Here is a 24,978-nt window from a genome sequence, read left to right as displayed (position 1 = left end):
GTTTATATTCCAGTAAAATGCACCCTGTTAGGAAAGCTTAAATAGTTGTAATAAAAACATAATAGAAATCATTGTAGCTGATGATCAGCAGTTGTAGCAGAACAACCAATGTGTACTAACTATTTTGGGGATAGCAGTGGTGTCAGTCATACGAGTATTTGTATGAATAATTGCATTGGTTTCTGAAGCAAAGCTAACAATACTAAATGAATGGTTCTTAGTGGTATTTATATAATTCCATAAGATGACTAATGACCAATGACTAATGCTCCTTTTTATGTGTAAATAGTGACCAATGAGGCTGGAGTAAAAAACATCTCACACATCAACCCTCTTCCCCTCCACCCCCTTCACCTCCACCTCCATTTGGTAGGCGTCCAATCACAGCATTTAAAACGGGCCCTAAGGGACACTGAGTTTTGTTGTCACAGCGACAGGGAAGTGAAAGAAAAGGGCCCTTAAATTCATTCAGTCTCTTTCAAACCAACAAAATTATTCTGCTTCACTTGGACGTTCAACCATATGGGGGAACTGGATGTCCCGAGGCCAGAAATTGGTTCGACTACACAGCAGCAGCTTCGATAGCAGGCGGAGCACTATGCCTTACAAATATTCAAATTGGAATATTTTCATTAATGATACACTCTCCTGGCTTAACGTGGGGGAGGTGCATTACATCCCTGGAAAGAGTGTTTCCAGATGGTGTGCATGCAGATATTTTTATTGGAACGCACGTCATGATGAGGAACTCCATTATGACTTCTTTAGAAGGTTTCAAAGCTGTGCTTGTGTATCTTCAAACCGGTTGTACAGTACATTGAGGCTGAAACATTTTGCAGCACATACGTTCGTAATTAATAGCTGCATTACATCTATGCTAGAGCTTTGTTTTCTTTAATAGAAGCGGAAGACGTTCAGGGGAATTGTAATAAATATTTCCAGCAAAAGAAAAAGGGAGATGTTGCAATACCCGCAAATTGTGGGACATAAAGAATTTTTCACCGCAGTGACGGAATTGAGATTACTTGGAGCTCTATACTATGCAAAGCTTTTTAAGTATCTGAAGCTTGCTTACTTCATCCCATAAATACTGCAAATGAATAACATCTGACCTGCTGGGACAGCCATTTTACACTTTAACCCAATCTAAAAATACCCATTTCAAACTGAAGCGTACCTCCAGCGAAGCCATGGGAACAGGGCGGCAGTGCTGTACAAAGAACAGACAAAAAAAGTATTTCTCGATATAAATCCAGAATTCATCTTGTGTGTAGCAACATGTGCTCTCACAGGGATCTTTGGTATTTGTGTGTCTTTGTGGCCGGGGAACCAGAGCCACACGGTCTCGTTAAAAAGTGTAAAAAAGCTTTTCGCCTCAAAGTAGACTGAAAAATAGGCTCTTCCAACAGGATCAATTCCAGGAAGATGGAGGAACGCGGCCACACATTTCGTCTTACCATGGTGTGTGAGAGGAATATGAGACAGCGCAAACTGAATTCCCCCATGTGCCAAAACACCAATTCAGTATTTTATGGGGTAAGATGGGTTATGAATATGAATAGAAATTAAAAATAAAATGTATCTGTGGTGGCGGACGTGGTTTTGGCTCGTCTGCAGAGGGGGGTGAGAGAGGGGGAGTGGCTCAGGGAACGGTGCCAGGTGGAGGCAATTGGCCTCAGCTGAGCTGAATGTGTATTGATGGTGTTGGTTTTGTTATTTAAAATGCAGTAAGGGCGATCGGGAGGACGGACAGAGCCGCTGAACAAGCGAGTGAGACGCTGGGAGCTCTCGCTGCATTGACAACGGAACTAAATAAAAGGATTATCAACCGAACCTGCTGTGTCCTGCCTATTCCGTTACCCCCCAAGAACGTACACCGTGACAGTATCATTCATCAAAAGGACCATCAAGATGGACAACGTATATTGGTGGGATCTGAACTGCTGACACAAATGCACAAGACTAGTTGAAACTGTAAATACATCAGCAGGAAAACTGGATCCCCTTTACACCAAAGAGGCACCATAAATTTCCCCCCAAACAATGATACGATTAGGATTGTTTGCAAAGATGATCCATGTTATGAAAACCTTAAATAATGTGAATTTAGGCCAAAGTCAATGCGACGAGTAAGGCAGCCGCAGGAGACTTGAGCCGCTCCCCCAGTGTGTCTGTGTGTTCCGCCACGGTATTCTTCTCGTTCCTGATCATCACCCCCGCCTCCTCTACAGTTGAGACTGCTTGCTCTGCTGCTCACCTGAGCAGGGAATACATGCTGACTGGAGAGTGTGGCTGGCTATTAAAGAGCAATCCTGCTCACCGTAAAGAAGGGGAACTAGTTGAACTAAAGGAGATAGAACACTTCCAGTGAAGTAAAGATTCTTTCTCTAGCAAATCTTCTTCCATCGTCCTGAATTACTAATAATTCCATTATTGTTCTGGGTCACAGGTTAGAATATATAGATGAGGCCATCAAATAGATACTTAAGATTATTTACAGGTATCTTATTTTTGAACAGGTCGTTTTTTCCTGTTGTCCAGGGGCCACATAGTTATTTCTAAACATACACAGACAGATAACAAGAGGAGGATGTCTCAGAATGCTTGTAACACTTCTAGCTTCCACAAATGAATACAAATTTATCTGTCTTGCGGCAGCAGGGTAAGATATTCTACCAGGACATGAAAAAAAAAATGTATCCAACTGATTAATTATCTCCGGCCCAGGGCTTTCTCTTCGTGATCACTCAACCCTTCTCCAAATGTATTGGAAACTGTGTAGAAGTAATAGACATTGTCTTCCATGTCATTGTTTTCCCTTTTTTCCATCTGGGATTAAACACAAAATTATCCTGAATTTAATGGAAAGGCCAGAGGACGTTTAGAAGCTGCTGACGGATGAGGATTCTGGGAGCAGATTAGGGGGAAAAAAGAAGTGTGATTTTATAGTACCACTTTGTACTTGGCACGAGTACACAGCGGCTCAGATGTAGTCCAAACCAGAGTCCTATCGATATCTCTCTGTCCTTGTTACTGGAACTTCTCGTACAACGTCTCCTCTCAGGCTTAACTCCACATTTATTCTTGCTATTGGACACTCCTGAAATAGAAAATTGAACACAATTGACATCTGAGAAAACTTTCAGTCTTAAGCGATTGAAGTTTGGATCGAAAGTAGTGCGTTACTTGAAAACTAATTAAACTAAAAGAAACTGCTGAATGTTCTTTTATAGAAAACTAATGAGGAAAGCAAGAAATCAATTTATTTTGCATTGAATTGAGTTCAAAAGTACAAATGTGTTAAGCACCAAACTTGTTTAATGTATTCTGATCCCTCCATCTTCACCTAACTCCCGAACAAGACCCTGAGGTACTCTAAGTCCTTAACTTGAGGTAAGGACTAATTTTCTATCCGTAGGCAATCCATCGGTTTCCTGCTGAGAACCATGGCCTCAGATCAAATCAGAGATTACACTTAACTAAATAAAAAAGCCTTGAGTCCTAACTCTACTCAGGCTTATTGGGTCTGTAGGTGCACCTTTCTTAGGTGAGAGAAATGATCCAATTCAGCCTCCTCTATATCCTCTGGTACTACCTAAACACATAGAATAGGTCCTGTATAAATAGTTCCAACAGAAATCTGAGGCCAAACATACATTAGCCCATATCGTTGTCTGAAGAACATTAGGCCCTAAGGAAGAAAACGTCCTCAGACTTGCAGCAGAGGACGTCTGCCAACCAAGTGGTCACGAACATGTTAATATCATTGTAGATTCAATAGTATTTTGATAGAAATGACTGAATATATTTTCATGAATTCTACAGAGTTCCCACCTGATCACTGGTCTTACCTCAGGGCAGAGCAAGAGCATCATGTTGCATAAGCATGCCCTCACAAAAAAGCAGTTGGCCTTGTTTTGGGCAAGTTGGTGTAGCAGGGTTGACCTGTTAACTTCAAGGTGACAGAAGGCTCGTTTCGATGGCCATTAGCTCATCAAGAAATCAGTATTAAATCCGTAACAGTTTACTGAAAAGTACAAAATTATTGAAACTACAGGACAGATCCAAGTCTCTTAGGTATCAGCTCCGATACTGACCCACTGAAGTTGCTTCCTGCATGTGATTCACAATAAATTCATTTTCATTTCAGGTAATGGTAGGCCTTTAATGATAAACTATAACGTTTGACAAGGCATTGGTGTTAGCACAGATTTATGCTGTAATTTTTAGATTAAGACTTTTTTTGTAATATTGCACGGAAAAAATATGTTTAATTATGTGATTAACATGGTTTAATGAACAACAGCTAGGAACAACAACGGATAATGGAAGAAAAAATGACATTACAATTGAGTTACGATGACCTATTTGAAGTTAAAAAAAAAGTGTGAAGAGAAGTTTCTAGACACACCTCTAACTGCCAGGGCTCATGAGTTCAAGAAAATAAATGTGTTTATGCGTCGGCCTTAAGTTTCTCACTGATGGAAAAGGGAGCATAACAAAATAAGCCACGGTCAAACTGCAGATTAGACTGAATGAATACCAAAGACGGCAGGAAGTCCATGATTGATCAAAGAATGAAAACTATGTCAAATATAACCAAGGTACTTGCAAGGTCCTGCATACCGTCAGGATTTTTTGGAAACAAGATCAAGTAATTTGTCTCACAGATGTGATGTATGCATGGGACTTCAAACGGGTACTATTGATAGCTATAGATGTAGTTTTTTTCATGCTAAAGCATTTAATGTTGTCGTCGTGGCGCTGGGGTAGAGAGGGTGCACTGGGAACCACAAGGTTTGTGGTTCAAGTGCCCCATGTCCCAAGTTGAAGTGTCCCTGAGCAAGAAACTTAACCCTTAATTGCTCCCTGGGAAAAATGTAAAAAAAGCCGTGGGTTACAAGTGTAATGTAAGTCGCTTTGAATAAAAGCGTCAGTTAGATGACCTGTAATGTAATGTTGTCAGTGTGGAAACACCTCAAAGCCAGCAGTCATCCTTTGAGAGTTAGTGAGGCATGCATGATGACTCACCACACATAATCACTGATCAGGGAAACTCTGAGAACATTCCCTTCTAGAGAAATATTGGAGGCATTCTGTGCACAAAAAAGTAAAAACTTAAACCCACATCCAGAATATTTGTGGTTGAGTGTTTCTTTTTCCCAATTTGCGGTCTCTGTCCACTGGTGGCAGCGTGCGCACATGTCAGTGTGTCTCCATCGGGACAGCGAAAAAGAGATATTGCGACACTGAGAAACCTTAAATGTGGAAATATAAGTTTCTGCACTGTTCCCAACTTGAACTTTAATATTTGAAAATTTACTTGAAAATATGTTTACGAAAATCAATAAAACTGTTGAGTGGATAAGTAAATGTAAATATGTACTTTATTTTAAAGAGTTTGTATATTATAATGCAATTAATTCAAAACAAAGAAGGAATGACCCTTCTTTGTTCGGGGGGGTGATGGGAGGGGTGCGGTTGGGGGGGTCTTACAATGTCCCTATATCCTTCAAGGGGGGCCCTGACCGAACAAGTTTGTGAACCACTGGGATAATGTGAATCTAGTCTATATCTACTGTAGATGTGTGTGTGCGTGTGTGTGCGTGTGTGTGTGTGAGTGTGAGTAGTGTACGTGCACGGCTGCTTCTGGGGCCGGCGTGGGGACATTGGTGTTATTATGTGATGGCGAGGGCGGAGAACCAGGGCTGCGCAGATGGTGTCAAGGCGGGGCTCCTCCAGTCCTTGTCACCAAGGAGGTTGCTCATCACACAACCTAGTTATTGGACCAAGGAAAACCTTCTTAATGTGTATATCATGTGACTAAACAATTGTTAAAAATGTATGTATTAACATGTCGATACATGAAATTCAGTACCATGATGGGCATCTACAATTCACTGATACCATATTGGTTTAAACGCAAAAGGTGTACTCAGCATTAAACAATACAGGTATTAGTCATAACAATCTTCTTTATCTTTTCTTTATACGCCACGGTTTGTTTTTTGTTTATTTAAATGTCAATAACTTCACCGTGTGATCAAATAAAAAAAGCTCAGAAAAGTGTTTATATGGACGGCAGGAGAATGCAGTCTCAAACGTTCCTTTCTAAGTGGGGGATGGAAGCTGACTCCGGTTAAGACTTCTCAGTGTTTTGAGAGCCACTTAAACCCACCACTGTGAGAGTGTGTGGTAAAGAGACCCTCTCCACACCACCAGCGCTCTCCACCTGCAAGCTGCTTAAGTGACTTCCTAATGGGAAGAGAGTAATGGTTCGAGGTAGAGCGTGGCAGAGAGTGAATAGCATAATTGCCTGTGTCTGAGGAGGGCGGGAATAAGAGGGTGCTACAGAGGAGAGGGTTATATTTACATGCCGAGTTGTGAGCATGAGCACACACACGCCATGGTTTTTAAATCCAACACTGCAGCCGTTAGTAGCCCTAAAGAACTCACGCAGCGCCAGATTGTTTTTACTCCCATAAATCGCTTTTTGCACAATGGAACAATATTGCACCGCATGGCGCATAGTTTGTATGTAATGTCTGTCGATTAGAATAGAGGACAACATGTAGAGTCGATTACCACTTATTCACGGCGGTAAACTCTTTATATATGTTTATACTCTACTCTTCTACTACTCTACTCGTCTCGGCTTGCTCTCCAGTGTGTTGTTTCCTTTGTTAACTCCTTGCTTTGCTGAGGAATGTTACAAATGCAACGCCATGTGCACATTTTCTGGGCTCATTTGCATATAATATTGTATAACTTATTGGAGTTGTGTTTTCAGTATTTTTAAACAGATTAGTCTATATTCTAGCCAGGACTAATGTTTTGAACGATCTATATGTATGCACATATTTGTTTGTGATCAATACACGATAATCCTGTTGGTTTTGCTCACTTTTGACTCGGTTCGGCCCCGTCAGTTATAAACAGCCTACACAGTTATTACTTATAAGCCATATCTTCATGCCCAAATTGAACAGCTCTTACCTTTGCAAGCCAAATAGTGACATACATGTTCAATCTGGAGTCGTTATTTGCATTAAGTTCAAAAGATATGAACTTTGTGAATGTCACTTGAGAATGTCTTAGTCTAGCAAGAGTTTGGACTTTCGGCGAGTGTGTAAGTGTAATCCTTTCAAAGTCAAGTGGTCTACCTCAGAATCAAACCCCACTCAGTCTCTGGGTGACCCAACCTGAGGACTTTAAAATAGCATAGACAGTCACTTTTTCTTTTTTCATCAGCTTGCTTCCCTGCTACAACGTTTTTCATACCCCTTACAATTATATCAAGGGGGCGCCCCCCCAACCACCCTGAAATTACCCCCCCTGAAGAAGTATGGTAATTCGTAGGGCAAAAGCCGTGTTTTTCATTTCTCTTTCTGAATGCTCACAAAATAAGCAGGAGTTGAATGTACATGAAATTCAAATAAAGGCGGCACCTCTGGTCTGTTCTCATTCCAGAAGATGCAGGAGGTACTATGGTCTGAAACAACACAGATTTCTGCATCAAAGTCAACTCTCAACGCTTTTGCGCCCACTTCAACGTGCGGGCAAAAGCGTGGCGAGGCACTGAGGTGAAAGAGCAGACTGCCTGTCGCAGGAAGTGAAAATGGAAAAATGTGCTTTTCCGTGTTACGGGAGGATGGGAAGTGGTTTCCCATTTCCCATAAAGAGATGGGAGGGGATGCGTAAAGTGCGCCTCCTTTTTGCGGTGAAAATTCTGCACCTTTTTAAAGCAGTGTAAACCAGAATGCGGGTTTCCTCACGGATGCCTCTTGGTGAAATGACAGCAGTAATCCGAGGCAGACGGCGACACAGGCCAAGGAGACGAGCTGAAAGGGTTTTTGCCACAAAGATCACACTTTTTCAGTCTGAACACAAAATAATTACGCGTTACAGATGAAGCAGCCATGCAACATTACAGTTACTGGAAGAAATCAAAGATGACATTGCATCTCCAATTCAGCGTTCACATTCCATTGCAGCAGTTGTTAAACTCCTCGCTACATTACAACTATTAGCATCAGGATCGTTTCAAACAGTCATAGCATCAGCTGCGGGACTATCGCAGTCTGCACTCCGTATCACAGCACAAGTACACAACGCTTTGCTACAGCGCACTAGTCAATACATGCATTTCCCCACCACTACTGCTCAAATAATACATCAACTTTGTTGTGACTGAATTTGTATTTTTGCTATTTTGACTGGTTTATCCTTAAGAGAAAGAGAGAAAATCCATTCACTTTTCACGCGTGGAAATGCTCGCAATGTGCGGTCTAGTGGGCAGAGAAAGGCGCTGATTACCTGATGAGCTGCAGGTTTTGTAAATACAACGTAAACTGAGGTAGCACATCGAGCACTTTCTGCGGATTGGCCCACTGATACATTTGCAAATGTCGGTTCATGGGGGCCTCAGTGTCAGTACTCGCAGGTTTCCATGGATCTTGGTTATATCTGGACCTCGGTCCCTGCTGACAACTGCTGCTGCTATTATTATTATCATTATTATTATGAATATTAATCACACTATTACTGGCATCATAAACCAATATAACTATGCTTATTTCCTGAAGTCTTTGTGCTTTCTCTGCCCACAGGCTTCTGTGGATGGTGGTTATGTCCAATGGTGGTTGCCTGAGGGGGGGGGGGGGGGGGGGTTGCCCCCAGGCGTTGGGGGATGTTCATACAGGTAATTGCATTCTTCTGCAGTCTTCTATGCTGCTCTTTACGTAACATTGAGAAACCTACATCCGTGATCCTGAAGGCTTAGCCATCAATGTTTGAAGATGATGATGTGGATGTTGACAAGCAGCGTTTTGAGTGGTTGGAAGACCAGAAAGCAGCTGTATATACTGTATAAGTCCATTTACCATTCACTTCAAGGCAGCCGTTTGAAGGCAGGTTGTTCTCTAATTATGAAAACCTTGATCCAGCTGGCAGACAGATCAGTGGGATGACCTGCAGCAGCTTGGATGTCTCTGTGGCATGTGGTTGGACGTCACCGTGTCAGATGGAGTCTTTCTGTACCGTGAATGACTTTTAGAGTATTATCAGCAAACGAGTGAAATACATTTTGGAGTAGTTTATGATAGGAACAGGGGTAATGTTCTCATCCGTGCTACACTGAAGATGTGTGTGAGTCAATGACTAAATTGCTCGCGTGGGAGGGAGTCAGAATGGTCGTTTCACACAAATGCAATACAAATTAAATAAATAATTCTTTACTCCCCATCACTTAAAAAATGTTATACTAGGAGTATAGACTCTGAATAGCAGTTTGTATGTTTTGAACAATCTGAATGTTTCCACCAGAAAAGTCACATATTAAGGACTATCAGTCAAATCAGCACATAAACAGGATGAATGTGAGTGATAGTAAAGAAGGATTAATGTTGATACTAATTTCATCAGCGACAGGAGATGTTTCATTGATAAATACTCTTTCGTGCTGCTAATACTAATCCAAGCATATATATCTACACACTTGCACCGTGCCTTTGTCGACTGTTCTTTTTAGTGGGATATTCTTTTTATCAAACAGGAACCGCCACTGACCCAGTGGGTTTTGTGTAGATATGTTCATTGGTGAATTGGATTAGCAATGATTCATGAATTTAATGCTCGAAAACTTCAGATTTGACGAGACTGTGCCATCACTTTTGATATATGAAACTGCGGACACTATCGAATAGAACCTAAATTTTACCTAATAATAAATATGTATCTGAATGTAATTCTAATGGAGAAGTAATTCATTTAACAATCAATATATGTAGTGTTTGTTCTTCATTATTTCATTGTGACGTTGGTGAATTAGGAATGCAGGAACATGTGGGCATTCTGTAATCCGTGTTACAGAAGTCATCTATATAATTGAATCTATAATACACTTAGAAATAGGCACTTACTTTTTGGGGGTGTAATGCGTAAATGTAAAGCTTATAAAAGCGTCTGGCACATGGGCTCCTAATGCTAATTCGATCTTAGGTTTGCTTTATTTGCAATCTACATTTCAATTAAAGCGTAAATAAGCATTTTTTACTTTGCTCATAAAACTGATTTAAAGTTGTGCTGGACTTGACATTGGATTAAACAAAGAAGGCATTTTGGTTTAAAAGGTAAAATAATATCAGACTCAGAAGAGTTTACAATTTTTGTGAAAGCCAACCTGACTTGATTTGTGAGGTAATGTAGCTACTGGACAAAGCATTATAATAACCAAAGGTCAAGCAAACCAGGAAATATGTGTTTGGTAAAATTAGGATTACTCAGATTTGCACTGCAATGATCCATAAAAAAGGTGTTTTGTAACAACAATAAACAGTAATAGTAAATCTGTAGTCCACAACCTTTTTACTGATAATAATGCTGTGTTTTCATTCCAGGCGAAAACAAATCTGTACTTGGAAGGCACACTTCAAACGTAGCCTGAGAGAATGATGTTTAATTGGGAGCCAAACTAGCGTCTAACTAATGTTCCTTCCCTCATGAGGTAGTTTGTTAATGCCAAAGCTATGGTGAGGAATTGTTTAGTGTAGAGAAAAGTCCTAGGCAAATCACATCCTGCCAGCATTGATTCGTCCTGTGGGAACGTCAAGCTTATTCACGAAAAAACACCTCGGGCCAAAAGATCATGAATGACTTACACAACATGTCTACTTGAGAACCTGCAGAGGAGCTTTTTAAGAAGTGATTTGCTAATTTGCATGAATTGATTGTCTGTGAGATTGATCTGTCTGCTAAACTTGGAAGAAATGAAATTCCTTTGTTCATATACTGTGGCTTACAGCAAAGACAGCATAACATCATTACATTTAGAGCAAGCATAAATCTTAACATCTATGCCTGTCAATTTCTCTAAGGTTTTTTTATTTGTTTTTTCTGTAAGGGCCAATCTTTGACATCCTAGTAGTTATTGTAAATGGAAATGTGTAATAGTACCACTTAAATACTTTAACTATTGTTATACGATTCATTTTGTAAGGCATGTGAAAAAATATCTGATTGATTTAATATTTGTTAGACTAGGTGAGGATAACACATCAGATATATTATTGGAAGGCTTTGATTTATGTTGCTCTGACCTCTGATCACATTACTTATAAGCTGTCATATCTATTGACCCAGAGGTATCTGTTCTCTGGCACCGTCAAACACCATTTTCTACAGTTAGAGAACTAAGCCATAATTACATATTTTTGGGAAACTTGAGAGCGCAAACTACTGTCTACAATATTGTGGCGGTGGGCTGCAGCTCAGCTGCAGAGGGGTCAGAATTGGGGAGTGGCTCAGAGGACGGTGCCAGGTGGAGGACGTGGAATTGGCCTCAGCTGAATTTGATTGCATGAATTTTTTTCTCCCAGTCCATATAAGACGATCCGGCGCAAAGAAGTTTCAGGTGCAGCGTGGGATGCGGATGCAACCAAAAATCTGCAACGTGTCATCCAACACAGGCTCCAGATTCACTGGCCTGGACATGGAGATCTAGAGTATTTGTTGGCAAAAGGAAAGTGGGTGAAAGCTTCTTTTGCCAATTGGATTTGTTCTTGTGTCCAAACTAAGGACACATTTGCATAAAGTTCATTGGATTCAACTTTTCCACCGAACATTTTACGACACTGCTTGATTTCGCACTAAAGTCTGTTCCATATGCAATAAAGAATTTGTCAAGTAGGAAAAGCATGCAGGAGGAATTGGTCACACTGGTATTTTTCATGACCCGTGGATAACAATGAAGGTCTAAATAGTCTGTGTGCCTCAAATAGCTCTGAGAGTTGTTGCAGACATATAGTGAGAAAAGACATTTCTTCAGGCGTGAACCTTTTAGCCTCATCCTTCAAAGACGGGACTCTATCTTTGTGCTGGGCCAAACCCCCGGAGGTTCTCACTGAAGAGCAAATGCACCCAGCCGTGACTAGCCAGCTCCGCTAACAGCAAACTCCTGGGAAGAAGAGGGGAGCTGCAGAAGTGGAGGGCTCATCTATGTCCCCAGGAGCCTGGATCTAGCAGAAAATGACTAATAAGATTGGTTCTGCCAGGTCGGTATCAGTGAACCAAAGAAGAAAACTCAGACAGACATGTGCTCCGGCGCTGCTGTGCGGTGAGGGTCACCAAACTTTCACTTCAGTCGGTCCAAGGAGTCAATTCAACAGAACAAGAAGTGACATTTTTGAATGAGTCATAGTCTTTTTTTATATGGATGTTGGAACTAAAGCAAAAGGCTTCACCTTCATTCCTATTAAAGTAATTGTTGAACAAATCAAACTTAGTGTAGAGCTTTCAAATGTTTAAAGGTTAAGGCCATTGCTTCATTTCAAGATGGTAGTCTGCTATTGAAACAATGAACCTTCAAATTCAAGAAGACCTTTTATATTTCTTTCTGAATGCCTCCTGCTTAGTCTGGCATCTCCATTTTACAGGACTTATTTCAGGCAAATATCCAAATGTGTGTATTGATTTATTTCCTCATCGGTAAACTGATTGTTAGACATCAAAAACACTTACAGGGGTTACATTACATGTCACTTAGCTGACACTTTTATCCAAAGCGACTTACATTCCACAGCTTTTTACAGTTTGGCCAAGGGAGCAATTAGGAGTTAGGTGTCTTGCTCAGGGACACTTTCAAAATGGGACATGGAGCAGCCGGGGCTCGAACAGCCAACCATGTGGTTCCCATCGCTCCATTTTCACCCCTGCGCCACGTCAGCCCCATGTTCCCCTTTATCCTGACAAAGTGTTCAAAATATATGGCAAGAACGAGACGCAGACGAGATTACCTCATGTCCTCTGAGCAACAAATTGTAATCAGTTAATCGTTGAGAGATGGATGTTTCACCGAAATTGGAGTCATTTGGGAAATGTGCCCCTGAGATAGCACTCTTAGAAGAATGGGACGGATGAATGAGCCGACAGGCAGGCAGACAGACAACCCCCCCAAAAAACATAATGCACCTATTGACTATGGCAGCAGCAATGGCATGAATGCAGAGCAGTGCCTAAAACAGTACAAACTGTAGCCATGACACTGAGCCTCTCCATCTGTCTCGTGCTCTGTCCATATCCTTTCTTGTTGTGTTGATTCGATATCACAGGTCTCCAATTGAGCCCAGCTTGTTCAAATGTGGCTGCATTAGATCCTCTTCAAAGCGTCGGCCTTTGAAACTGTAAGTGATTGTTGGATAGAACTGAATGGCAGGATGACCAGGAGCGCCACCTACATCACACAAAGTTAGCAAGGGAGCTGCTAAATACTATTTAGGGAAAGAAAGAACACGTTTTACGGCTTCCATGGCAACTGACGCTGTCAAAGCCAGTCAACGTCATTACGACGTCCTTCTGCACACATCTTGCCCCTGCAGTCGTCGTGTGTGACATTTCTTCTGTTTGCAGCGTGTGCTTTCATCCAGGTCTCCTGTGCAATACAACATCCTCATCCTCTACACTATCTATGATGATGTTGAGGATGAGTAAACACCTGTCTGACTGTAAAGTCTGCAGGGCTCTGTGGGTGCGTTTCTACCCAATGTGCGTAACTCAATAGGGAAAAAGCTTTCTCAATACTTAAGGTTTGAAGTCTGTTTGGCTAATTAGGCTGGATGAATCTTCAGTACAGAAGAGGTAGACAGACAGGAATTTAGATTGTTTTCTATCTTAAAGCATATCAGGGTTGGACCAATTGGTGATTGAACCATAAGTTGAAAAGATGACAGACAATGTTTTTTTACTACGCTGGCATTATGAAAGGTGATCAATTTACAATGGGAAGTAAAACTATTACTATTACTATTGTATGTTTGACACGAAAATTGATTTGAATCCTTAATTAGGATCCAATGAGTCATTTATTTTTTAGGGAACTGACCCTTAGCATCTCCTTAGGCACAACCACAAAAATGACTCCAAGTTGAATATTTGATTGAATGCATATTTTTCTTGAGTTTGTATCTCCAACAAAATGAACTGCAAACATCCCTATTCAGTGTTCTGAGAACATCTACTTTACATTTTTCCTCTGTATTTGATATGGACATTACAGCGGCATTAGAATTGTGACAAATAATTATGCACAAGAACTAGATGACCTGTGTTTAGGGTTTGTAGCAAAACGCTAATTTACAGCACCTGTCCACAGCTTGAGGATTTTTGTGCCTCTTCACATTGCAATACATTACATGTCATTTAGCTGACGCTTTTATCCAAAGCAACTTTTTAATAAGTGCATTCAACCATAGGGATACAAACCCAGAAGAACAAGAAACAAGGCGGGATTTTGTCAAATAATCCGATTTACAACTTGCTATCGATAAGAGCCATTATAAGTACAATTAAAGTGCTACAATTTGTTTTGGTAGGTATAGTATGAATATCCAGTAAACACTTTTTTTTTTACCTCAGAAGTTGTAATATGGCCTAAGATGCTTTGTGAGTAATATTATCTACAACTTGTCTCAACATTAAGGGGGAATTCTTAATTGTAAGAATCTTCTCAGAAGTCTGTTAAAAGCAGAAACTCTATTGACTGAGAACCTTTGTGAATGTCACACTGGTCTCATTGAATTCCTGCTATTCTGTATATGACAGCGACTCAGCCAGTCAGCTGGGATATTGTCATGCAATGGAAACACAAACCAGCCAGTCTGACAGTCTGATTTACTAATTACCTTTTAATGCGTGAGCGTCAGGGTTTTGCAGTTGATGCCAGAGAAAAGAACTTTCAGTCATTGCGTTGTCTTTTTCCACTTGAGTGATTGATTATTATTATTATTATTATTAATTATTCAGCAACAAGCCCAAATTGCTAGTGAATCACATTGGGACCCCTCTTGGTGTTCGTATGGGGGTGGGAGGCACATCCTTAGCACGCATGCCACCACATCCATATATGCATGCTATTGAACTCTTGTCTAATCCATTCCTGAGGGCACTTCTGACCACCATATAATCCAGTGTCTGGCCCGGTGTCCGCCTGCTTAGATTACATCAAAGAAGAAGACCACTCTCCTTGTCTGTGATCCGCTCTGGTTTTGACAGCACTGGGTGACATCAATTTTCTGTTCGGAAATTTAGCAATAAACCATGTCCAATTTGGCTGACATTGAGTCGTATGCGTTTAATGAAAACCACCCACATCTCTTCCATTTTGAGGTGACTGTCACACTGCTCACTACTCGTACATTTCCACAACAAAAACACAACGTTTTAACACTTAACACTATCTGATGATCAACCCGTGTGCTGTTTTTTTCGAGTTTTGTCAGGCATGCGCCTGTAGAAACCCGGCCTGTAAATTGTAGGAAGAAGTTTGGTGGTTAACAAAGGCAGCACTTGGACTGAGAGCGCTAATGAGACAACGAGGAGCGGTGCCGTCATGAAAAGTCATACATGCACTCATGCTTAAAAATGCGTTGTTCATGATCAAATGCAAATCATGCCGACTGGGGTTATTTGCAAAACTGGTCTTTCTGAGAGCAGAGACAGACCGTTCCCTCTAGAACATATTCATGGTAATGGTTACCAATAATATATTTTATCCTTAGGGGTGTTTGTATGTCTGTCTCCTGCCTTGCTTCGTTTAAATTGTTAAACTGTAGAAAAAAAACAAATTGAATACTTAAAACCAAAAAAACAAAGGCAAAAGGTTTTCAAATAGAATTTTAAACTATTCAACGCAAATGTAATAAAAGACCTTTTTAAGTTTATTATTTTCAAAAAAGGGAGAGAGATAGAGAGAAATGCAAGAAGGATGCCATGTATACTGTACAACTGTGAGGCATCGGTCCAACCATGCATACAGAGTCTCCTTCTTTAACTATACAATAGGCATCACTTTCCCTTTGTATTTGCACAAAAATCTGTTGGGGGTGGACGCTCACTACATCACCACTTTTTAAAGTATAAAAGTGATGACTCTACGTTGTATTATTTTCGATTAAGTTGGCACGAGCTCTTATTTTCTGCAGTGGCTAAACCAAGCAGCAACCAGCGCAGCTGCGTTCAAGTCAAAGTGGTTTATTACAGCTCTCACTGACGGCTGATAGATGCAAACATGCAGTGTATGAACACCTCAGTGATGGGCGCTTACCAACAGCAGCACCACCAAATGATGGGAGAAAAAAAAAGAGACATTACACCTTAGTAGTAACCAGAAGTGTTAAAGCCGTCCACACTGCTCCTGCTCACTGTGCTATTATCTAAAGCAGCACAGGATGATGATTGGCAGGGCCAATTAACTTGGCTGGCGGCAGCTACAAACATGCCCAGCGGAGTGCCGTCACCGCCCATGCTCGGGCATCCATTTGCCCGTCTCATACCCGTCAGGTCTGCTGCTGTTTACACGTCAGACTGAATTTACTCAGCGAGGCCGTGCCGTCTGTTCGCAGCGGATCAGCCACGTTTCCTGGCCTCTTGTAACATCAAACCCTGATTCCACTGGGCTTTCTGATGAGCCCGGAAGGCCCTTGCTCACCTGTAGCTTTCGCTAGACAAGAACAAAAAGTAAAGACGCTGATGCACATCACCACCTATCGCATCTGACAGCAGTAAGGAAAAGCAGTTAAAGAGACGTGCACATGAGGATTGGTTGTGTTGGTGAACAACCTTTCTGATGTTTGCATTGCTGCCTAAAAAAAACAAGCTTGCACGCAAGGGGTTATTGAGCAATACGGGTTCATGGTCGAGCAGGTTTCTGAAATCAGTTTCATGGACGGATCTCAATGAAAACAGGCCGTGGGGATGAGCGATGATGTTGCCATGACAACAGGCCGGCTGAGCGTGCAGCCCGGATGTGTATCTTCAGGCGTGCGGCAGGCAGCACCCAGACGGTTTGGGTTTTTAACCTCTAAAGTGGAAGAAAGCAAGCTGCAATCTCAGATGGGTTCATGGCAGCATGGGGAGGTGAGGCGGGGGATGCGTGGGTGGGAGATGGTGAGGTGTGTGTGGGAAAGGGGGGAACTTCAAAGTCAGGCATTGGATAAACCTCTGCCTTAGAGTGCAGACATGGAATATGACAACGGTGATGTTATTGTTTTTTGGTTTTTTTTTGTTACCATCCCAATCCAGCAATGGCCAACTACAGAGATATGAGAGGAACAAACAAACAGATTAACACATTGGAGAATACATACATCTACACACAGAGCCAAATATAAAGCCTGTACTCCCACTCTTTTCTTGAAAAATCCAAATCATGAACAGGAAAATGCTTTCTAGACAAGTGAACACACAGCGACAGACGTTGTTAGGCACACACTGCATGCAGATCAAAGAGGAAACACGGAGAGCGGTGGGAGAACAGGGAAAAAACCTCTGCTCCCGCTGGCAGATGAACACCGGTCGGTTAAAGGGCCTGTTCAGCTTACCTGGTGAAACAGACAGGCTCTCCCACGGCCCAGCTGAGCCAACACACAGCAGCAGCCCGATGTCAGTTATTATGCTGGTAGTGAAGTTAATTAATTGTTATATAAAGTCAAATGTATTGTAGTTGTAATAAAATGAGACCATGACATACAGTGGTGGTGCTCAGTTACCAGATTTGAAAATATGCTAACCCACATCCTCTTGATTTGTTTGATTTATGAATGAATTGTTTTCTCTTGAGTTTTGTTTTATTTTTAGAATAGTGTATATATAGTGTAAGAGGCACCCAACTGAGAACACAGCATACAGAATTGGGTCGGCAAACCTTTTTGATTTGGTCTGGTTTTGGATTACATCGAGTTTTCTAAATCAAGGCTACTTTTCAACACTGTAGTAGTAATTCTTTTTTTAAAATAAAAGTTGTCTTTAGCGCATCTAATGGTCTAAAATGACTCTGAGCCTTTCTGCTAATGACAATGGATTGTCTGGTAGTAAAGAGCCTCCTCACAGGCTACTAAGGGGTCACATGGCTGAAATCCCACCCTATATTTCTTCTGGAGGATAATTCAACACCCTCTGTCTACAAATGTGACGTCAGGGCGCAAAATAGTGCACCCCAGGGTGTCCTCTACGACGCTCCCTCTCCTCGCACCATGCGTTCTCTCACACACATACACTTAACTTGTTTTCTGTGTATGGAAGCTACAGTAAAAGGTTTAGCCAAAAGCTGGTTGCCTAACTAATCATACAAAGGCATCAAGGAAGAGCGGCATCCGTCGGCCTGATGTGAATGCAGGTGAACCACAACCGCCACCGGGGAACGTGGTTCACACGCAGACAACGGAGCTCTGGAGGCTCTTCAAGACGACAGATGCTGCCGTCGGTGTGCTTTGGTGGCAGGGAAATGTGGCCTGACTTAATTTCTCAATGTGCATGCTGGCTGGGTGTTGTGCGTGGAGACAATGTATGTAAACATACATCAGTGAACTCAATACATTCACATCCCCACTAGTTTCTCCGTTTGCAGGGTGATACCATAAAACGTTATCTGGTGGAAGAATACAAGGGACCACAGACTGTTAAATAGTGAAGAATTTCAAGATGTGCCTGTAAAGTTAAAAAAAACTCAAATTTAGCTTTAGGGATGATGGGTGTAATAGAGTTCAAATATCACACTCTGGAAGTATCTTCTAATTATAAAGCACACATCCTGTATTTCTTTCACACATAAAGACAAATCCCTACGGAATGTGTAACCCTGATGGATTGCAATGAGGTCAATCCTGATACGCCATCCTCAAGCCAAATGATGGCACAAAGACTTTGGGATCCAGCAAAGGAGGAAACAACTACATATTGATTGAATCGAGCCAAACACGTCACTGACTGTTTTCTGGGAATCATCCGGGATAACTCTACATTTCAGTTGATGGGTTCTATGTCAACTTTTTTTTTTCTCAGGACCAATGTAAAATCAGCGGCACGGTGGCGTGGTGGTTAGCACTGTTGCCTCACAGCAAGAAGGTCCTGGGTTCGATTCCGCCCAGTGGCCTTTCTGTGTGGAGTCTGCATGTTCTCCCCGTGTCTGCGTGGGTTCTCTCCGGGTTCTCCGGCTTCCTCCCACAGTCCAAAGACATGCTCTGGGGATCAGGTTAATTGGGGACTCTAAATTGCCCGTAGATGTGTGAATGTGAATGTGAGTGTGAATGGTTGTGTGTCTCTGTGTAGCCCTGCGATTGGCTGGCGACCAATCCAGGATGTACCCTGTCTATCGCCCGAAGTTCGCTGGGATGGACTCCAGCCCCCCCGCAACCCTGTGTGCAGGATAAGCGGTTTGACAATGGATGGATGGATGGATGGACCAATGTAAAATCAGGATGTTTACGCTGGAATCCTGTTTAAAAAGCTACCTGTGCATAATAAATAGGGAGAAAGACGTTGCTCGTAATACTCTGCTCTCTTTTTGGTGGTAGTATGAAGAACGTGCAGCCAGGGGAGAAACTCTGATTGCAACATGCACAGAGGGACTTCAGGTAGACGTTGCTTCACTATATCTTTACAACAGTTGTTTTAAGTACACTAATCCTCCTTACAACAGTTCAGCTAGTACATTGTTATGTTTTGCATCCCATTGGCATTCATTTCCATTCACACAACATGAAATTACAGCCACCAGGTGATTGTTCTTTAGAAATAACTGATGAAGTTAAGGCTATTCGACAAACTGAATTTTGAAGTATTTGACTAGCTGAAATTGATTTATAATATCAGAAAATAACTGGTGTTTGGTGATTTTTTTAACAGTTTAAACATATTTTTAGCTATTTACAATACACATTACCATTGTGCCCAAGTATTTAAAAAAATTAATCAATGATCAAAAAGCTAACTCAGAAAAGGCCACATGTGGTTTATAGACCAACATTTCGTTTAATCCTGGTATGAGACACTGCACGCATTTTGGCCTCACACATTTCGAATGCATCGACAAAAAAAACTCAAGTATCTCTGATCACAGTGACTGTTAACAAGAGCCATGCAACAGCCAAATGAGAGTAACCTCGGATATACGATGCATGACTAAAATAACCAGCATCAGAGGGCAACACATTTGGGCTATAGACTTTGTTTGGCAAGGCAGGTAAATACAGCTGTCAATATCCAACCTGACGGTGTTAACACTTTGTTTGCTATAGACGGGAAATATAGGCAGGGAAATCTGCTGGTTATTGCACCTGTTCTCAAATCAGGCTCTTACATGGTGTGATGTTGAAATGAGTCGACATAAGGCAGACTGCTTCGGTAAACATGGACTGCATCAGCATCATTCACACCCAATGGTTGTGAGAGATGAGTCATACCACTTGCAAGAACTCGTTTCAAGGTTTCTGACACTTTTGACCAACTTAAATTACATTTTTTTTAACAGTTTCTGGGAAATTTGAGTTTGAACTGAGGTGTTCCTGTGAATGAATAGAAGGTGAGAGGGGGGGGTGTAAACAAAGGGGGTTACTCTGCAGCCGTGCGCCCTTACCCGCGCCGCTCTGGAGGAGTACGGGTCCTCGAATAGATTCCAGATCACCGGTTGCCACTTCCTCCACAGGCTGCCGTTACCGTCGGAGGCCACGTCCTCGATGCCGAGCCTCTTCCCTATCTCCTCTTCATCCTCCCCGTTGTCCACGTTGAGCTCGAACACGTCCAGAGCCTCCTCCGCGTCGCGGTGCTGCCTGTAAGTCATCCAGCAGCAGGGCTCCACATCCGTCTCATCGATGCCCCAGAAGGAGAGCTCCTCCTCGAACAGCGGTCCGCACACATCCGCCGGGCAGTGCAGTTTCCCGGTGCGGTAGTAGTTGAGCACGTAGGAGAAGACGCCCGGGTGGCGGTCGAAGAAGTACTCGTTGTTCCCAGCGTTGTACTCGATGAATCCTGGGACTTGTTGCAGTTGATCCAGCACGGAGTCCACGTCCGAGTCAGAGGCAAGCAGGGCCAGGCGCGTCCCGGGCAGGGTCTTCAAGGTGCTTTTGTAGGTCTCGTGCCTGGTGCCCCCGACGTTGAGGATTATCCTCTCGTTGTCTTCAAACTTGCCCATTGCTCTGTATCAGACATGACTTGATGGAGAGCGGGGGAAGTTGGCGAGTGCAGTCCGGAGGTAACAACGGCGAGCCCGACGCGCGCGCGCGCACCCACAGAGCTGTTCAAAAAAAAGCTCCGGGATTTTGGCCAGGGTGCGCATCATCGTCGTCGTCTCCCGTTGCACTCCTCCGACATGTTTGCGGCTATTTGGGGAGAGGGAGGAGGGGAGGGGTCCATCGTTTGCGAGTGAAAAGACGTCTGTGTAGATTGAGGTGGTCGCGTGTTTGAACAGCTGAGTGCTGGACGGGGGGCTCCGACCCGACTGCGCCGCTGCAGCTGATGTGAGTCTGTGGCGTCCCTGCCCTCTCCAAATACGCACGGCCGCGCGTCAGCGTCGTGCTCGTTACTCAAAGAGATGTAACGCTTTTGTTTCTGGCTTCGGGGAAATGAATCGTCTCTCGCGCTGACTTCATCGTCTTGGCTCGAAAAAAACAACAGGAGCCTCCCGAGAAAGAGATTCTTAATTCAACCTCAATATCAAAATAACAAAACCCATTTTATGTGCTGGCAGAACAATGTTCATTTTAGTCCCGAATAGATAGTTGTTCTAAACCGTTTTTAATAAAAAGTAAAGATTTACAGAAAGAACTGTGTTTGTCTTTGAATTGAGGCCTGTCATTCTTCAACAGCACCCTTGCGTTGTTTTTTTTATATCCTCAAACTGTTCCAGTGGGTTATGATTACGGGATGAATGTGTGTTTGACGGGAGAGGAAGTACAGAACGAGGGAACAGCACTGCCTTGTGTTTGAGCATCAGCATCATTTCTTAACACGTGTACACAAATCCCTGTTTTCCCTGACAGCATCAAATACACGTGACCAGTGCTCCCTTGACTTACAGGTGCACAGCAGTGGTGGTGGAGTACAGAGCTGAGTCCAGTGTTATATTATATTATATGAGTTCAGTTTTATATTCCGATGGGTTGGACTCCGCCCAGTGGCCTTTCTGTGTGGAGTCTGCATGTTCTCCCCGTGTCTGCGTGGGTTCTCTCCGGGTTCCTCCCACAGTCCAAAGACATGCTCTGGGGATCAGGTTGATTGGGGACTTTAAATTGCCCGTAGGTGTGTGAATGGTTGTATGTCTCTGTGTAGCCCTGCGATTGGCTGGCGACCAATCCGGGGTGTACCCTTTCTCTCGACTGAAGTTGGATAAGCAGTTTGATGGATGGATGGATGGATGGACCCTTTTTGAAAGGTGAGACAAAGAGACTTCACAAAGACATTAGCGCATCTTCTGCAGTTTGTATCATCTTCTGATCTAAGATCCACTCTGGTCTAACGCACCAATGAGAATTGCTATTGGTCTCATAATTTCACACTGGTAAGGATTTAAGTTAAATGCTTCGCCTATTGCCATTGGCAATAGCTTAAAGTGGAGGACAGAAATATGCTCATGCTATGTCATCATTTCATAACAGCTCAATATATTTGATGTGTATATATATATATTTTACGATTACCATCGTATTAAAATCCAGATATGTTTTTTATGTTGACGTTTTAGCAGAGAAAAGATGAAGTTACACACAGATCCTCCATCAGTCTGTTGGCAGGTTCACCTTTTGATATTCAATTTTGAAAAGGGGGGTTCAGACGTCATCTCCTTCTCTCGTTGTCCTCCTAGCACGGAAAGAAGCTTTGATATAAAACATCTGTCAGAGAGAAATGCTAAAATAATGCCTCTCTCTGCATCCTCCATTTTCCACAGTATGTGAGGAGGAAATTGTAACATCTTCAGGGAATCTAAGCACAGCTCAATCAATGCAGAGACACAGCAGGCAGTTTGCTCATAATTACATGCATCACTCCCTGATGTAAGGCCGCTTTGTAAAACTGTGGCCTCTCAGTATGCCAATTACTCTTTACTTGTCTCGTTCAAATCGGCTCTGAATACTACTTCTGATTTTGAATTCTGGGTTTGAATATGACTTTCGATTAATACAAATATTCCAAAAATAATGGTTGTTCTTGGTGAAAGAGACAACAAATATTTTCTTTTTTGCACTCTCGGGTGGCGCTTTACTAACAACGAATGAGCTCAGGTATAATGGTCGTGGATTCATGGTTGTTGTGTTTGACCCTGGAAGGCCATAGTGTTTAATGGCTCCTCAGCATTTTAAACTCGATTAATTGGGCTTTAATTAGGAAATCGGGAAGTCAAAAAAGCCATTAGCCTGTAGGGCTGATAGGTTAAATATATGACATGTGAAGTCCTCATCTCGCTTTCGTTTTTTCTTTTTACTATTCAGGGTTGGTGATGAAGCCGTGACTCCCCTGTCGGCCCTTGGGGGGCCGCCTCTGGGGGTCGCGATCTCCAGTTTGGGAACCACTGAGATAAACTGTCACGTATTCTCCGTCTTATTAGTTTTCATCACTGCCTCGCTCATCCGCTTCACCTGGTCCTCATGTGAAGACTACACCCCCAGAACGGACACATCACTCATTCATTTAGACATGTGCATAATCAATATCACCGTGTATCACTGTGCAATATACATATGGTTGGTATTGTCTGTTTGTGCACCATCTCATTAATTTACAGCATTGGGAGTTGCTGCACTGTATATTTCTGACCCTTTAGATTTTGTTATACTTGCAGAAAATGTTTGAAAAGACACTAATCTTTTAGTGTTAGTTTTTTTTAAAGGACAAAGTACTTTGTACAAATAAAGAAGCAATATGTTTGGTAATTTATAAAAACTGCAGTTACCTTTAGGTTGATTGGCTTTGGTTGTGTTGCATCAAGGAGTAAAGTAGCACAACAGTCAATGCACCTGACAGAAAAAGTACCATCTACTCATTTGCCGCAACTTGATTCTTCTCATTTCAGTTTAAAACAAACAAATTGTTAAACTTTGAAAATTGTCAGTCTTACTATGACAGTTGAAGCATTGGGGACTATCGTGGGTTTAAGACGGTCCTTGTCTATGAGCAGCCATCCTCACAGTGACCAACACAGGAAGCACATATTATTTCATCCAACCCTTTCACCCTGCCTGCAGTATCTTCACTTAAAGTAGAGCAGCCCAATTGTTGATCTTTATCGGAACCTGGAGAGAGAAGAAGAAAAAAAAAAAAAGTGATGGCCCGTCCATTTTCCTGGAGTAGAGCCACAGGTTCAGCCCCACAGGGGGTTGTCGCATGGCCTTGGCTGGTTATAATTCAGGATAGGACTTTCTGAAAAGAATAAAATAATAAAATGGTGCTGAAAAGAGCTAGTGGATGTTGGCCACAGGACAGGAGTCTCCATGTTCCATACAAGAAGCAGATGCTCAGTGGGACAAAAATACATTTTAGGGCAAAAGCATAAAGAGTTCATGATTGTATGTATGCTAGTTTTAAAAGTGTGTCTGATGAAGCATCTGTCCTGGGACCAAAAGGAATGTTCTCTGTAGGAAAATAAAGTGTATTTCAAATGCCCCTTACATGCTGAGATCTTATTTCTATAACAGTGACAGGGCAACGAGACACTAAGCAAAGGCTCAGTGGGCCCTGTGTGCTCCTTTTCATAGTTTTTAGAGAATACTGACATGTGTACAGATAGGTAAGGACAGATGAATACTTTATGTACCCATAACTACACATTAACTGAAATGTGAACACAGTGTTTCAGGCAGTAGAGGTCCAGACATCTTGACTGTGAGACATTAGTGTGGGCCAAGCCCCCAAAACTGTGAAGAAGCCCATCAGTCAGCAATTACTGCCAACTCATAAGATGCTTCAAAGAGCATGTCATCTATGTCAATAAGCATTTAAAGTCTGAGAACCCTTAAAAAATTGAATCTCTACACAAAATACTTCATAAATGCTTTAACCTGTTTATATATATATTTTTTAAAGTTTTTAAATGTTTATGTTTGCCTAAAGAGCAGGTTTTTTTGCAGCTCATGCAGGCTCTGCGGCAAACAGTCCCAACCGTAATTTACAAGAATAATTTAAAAGAAATCCTCCTAAACACAGGCCCTTGGATGGAAT

At 42.2% G+C, this 24,978-nt stretch overlaps 1 protein-coding gene across 6 annotated transcripts in view; it reads right to left on the bottom strand.

Moving 5' to 3' along the window:
• kcnc2 (potassium voltage-gated channel, Shaw-related subfamily, member 2) overlaps positions 1 to 24,132 on the bottom strand; it is a 61,630-nt gene extending 37,498 nt beyond the window's left edge. For 5 of the 6 annotated variants that reach the window (XM_040174534.2, XM_078101084.1, XM_040174535.2 and 2 more), the window contains exon 1: positions 20,405 to 24,132. In XM_040174534.2, coding sequence (XP_040030468.2) covers positions 20,405 to 20,959 — 555 coding nt within the window. In that variant the 5' untranslated portion in view covers positions 20,960 to 24,132. Of the gene's footprint in view, positions 1 to 17,060; positions 17,084 to 20,404 lie in introns of all 6 variants that reach the window. The other variant, XM_078101085.1, reaches the window with a different exon arrangement.
• Positions 24,133 to 24,978: the final 846 nt, after the last annotated feature.

Source organism: Gasterosteus aculeatus, chromosome 4 (genome assembly GCF_964276395.1).
Source record: "Gasterosteus aculeatus chromosome 4, fGasAcu3.hap1.1, whole genome shotgun sequence".
Taxonomy (NCBI): Eukaryota; Metazoa; Chordata; class Actinopteri; order Perciformes; family Gasterosteidae; genus Gasterosteus; species Gasterosteus aculeatus.
Note: the sequence above shows the minus strand (reverse complement) of the source record. Positions and strands in the feature narration are given on the sequence as shown.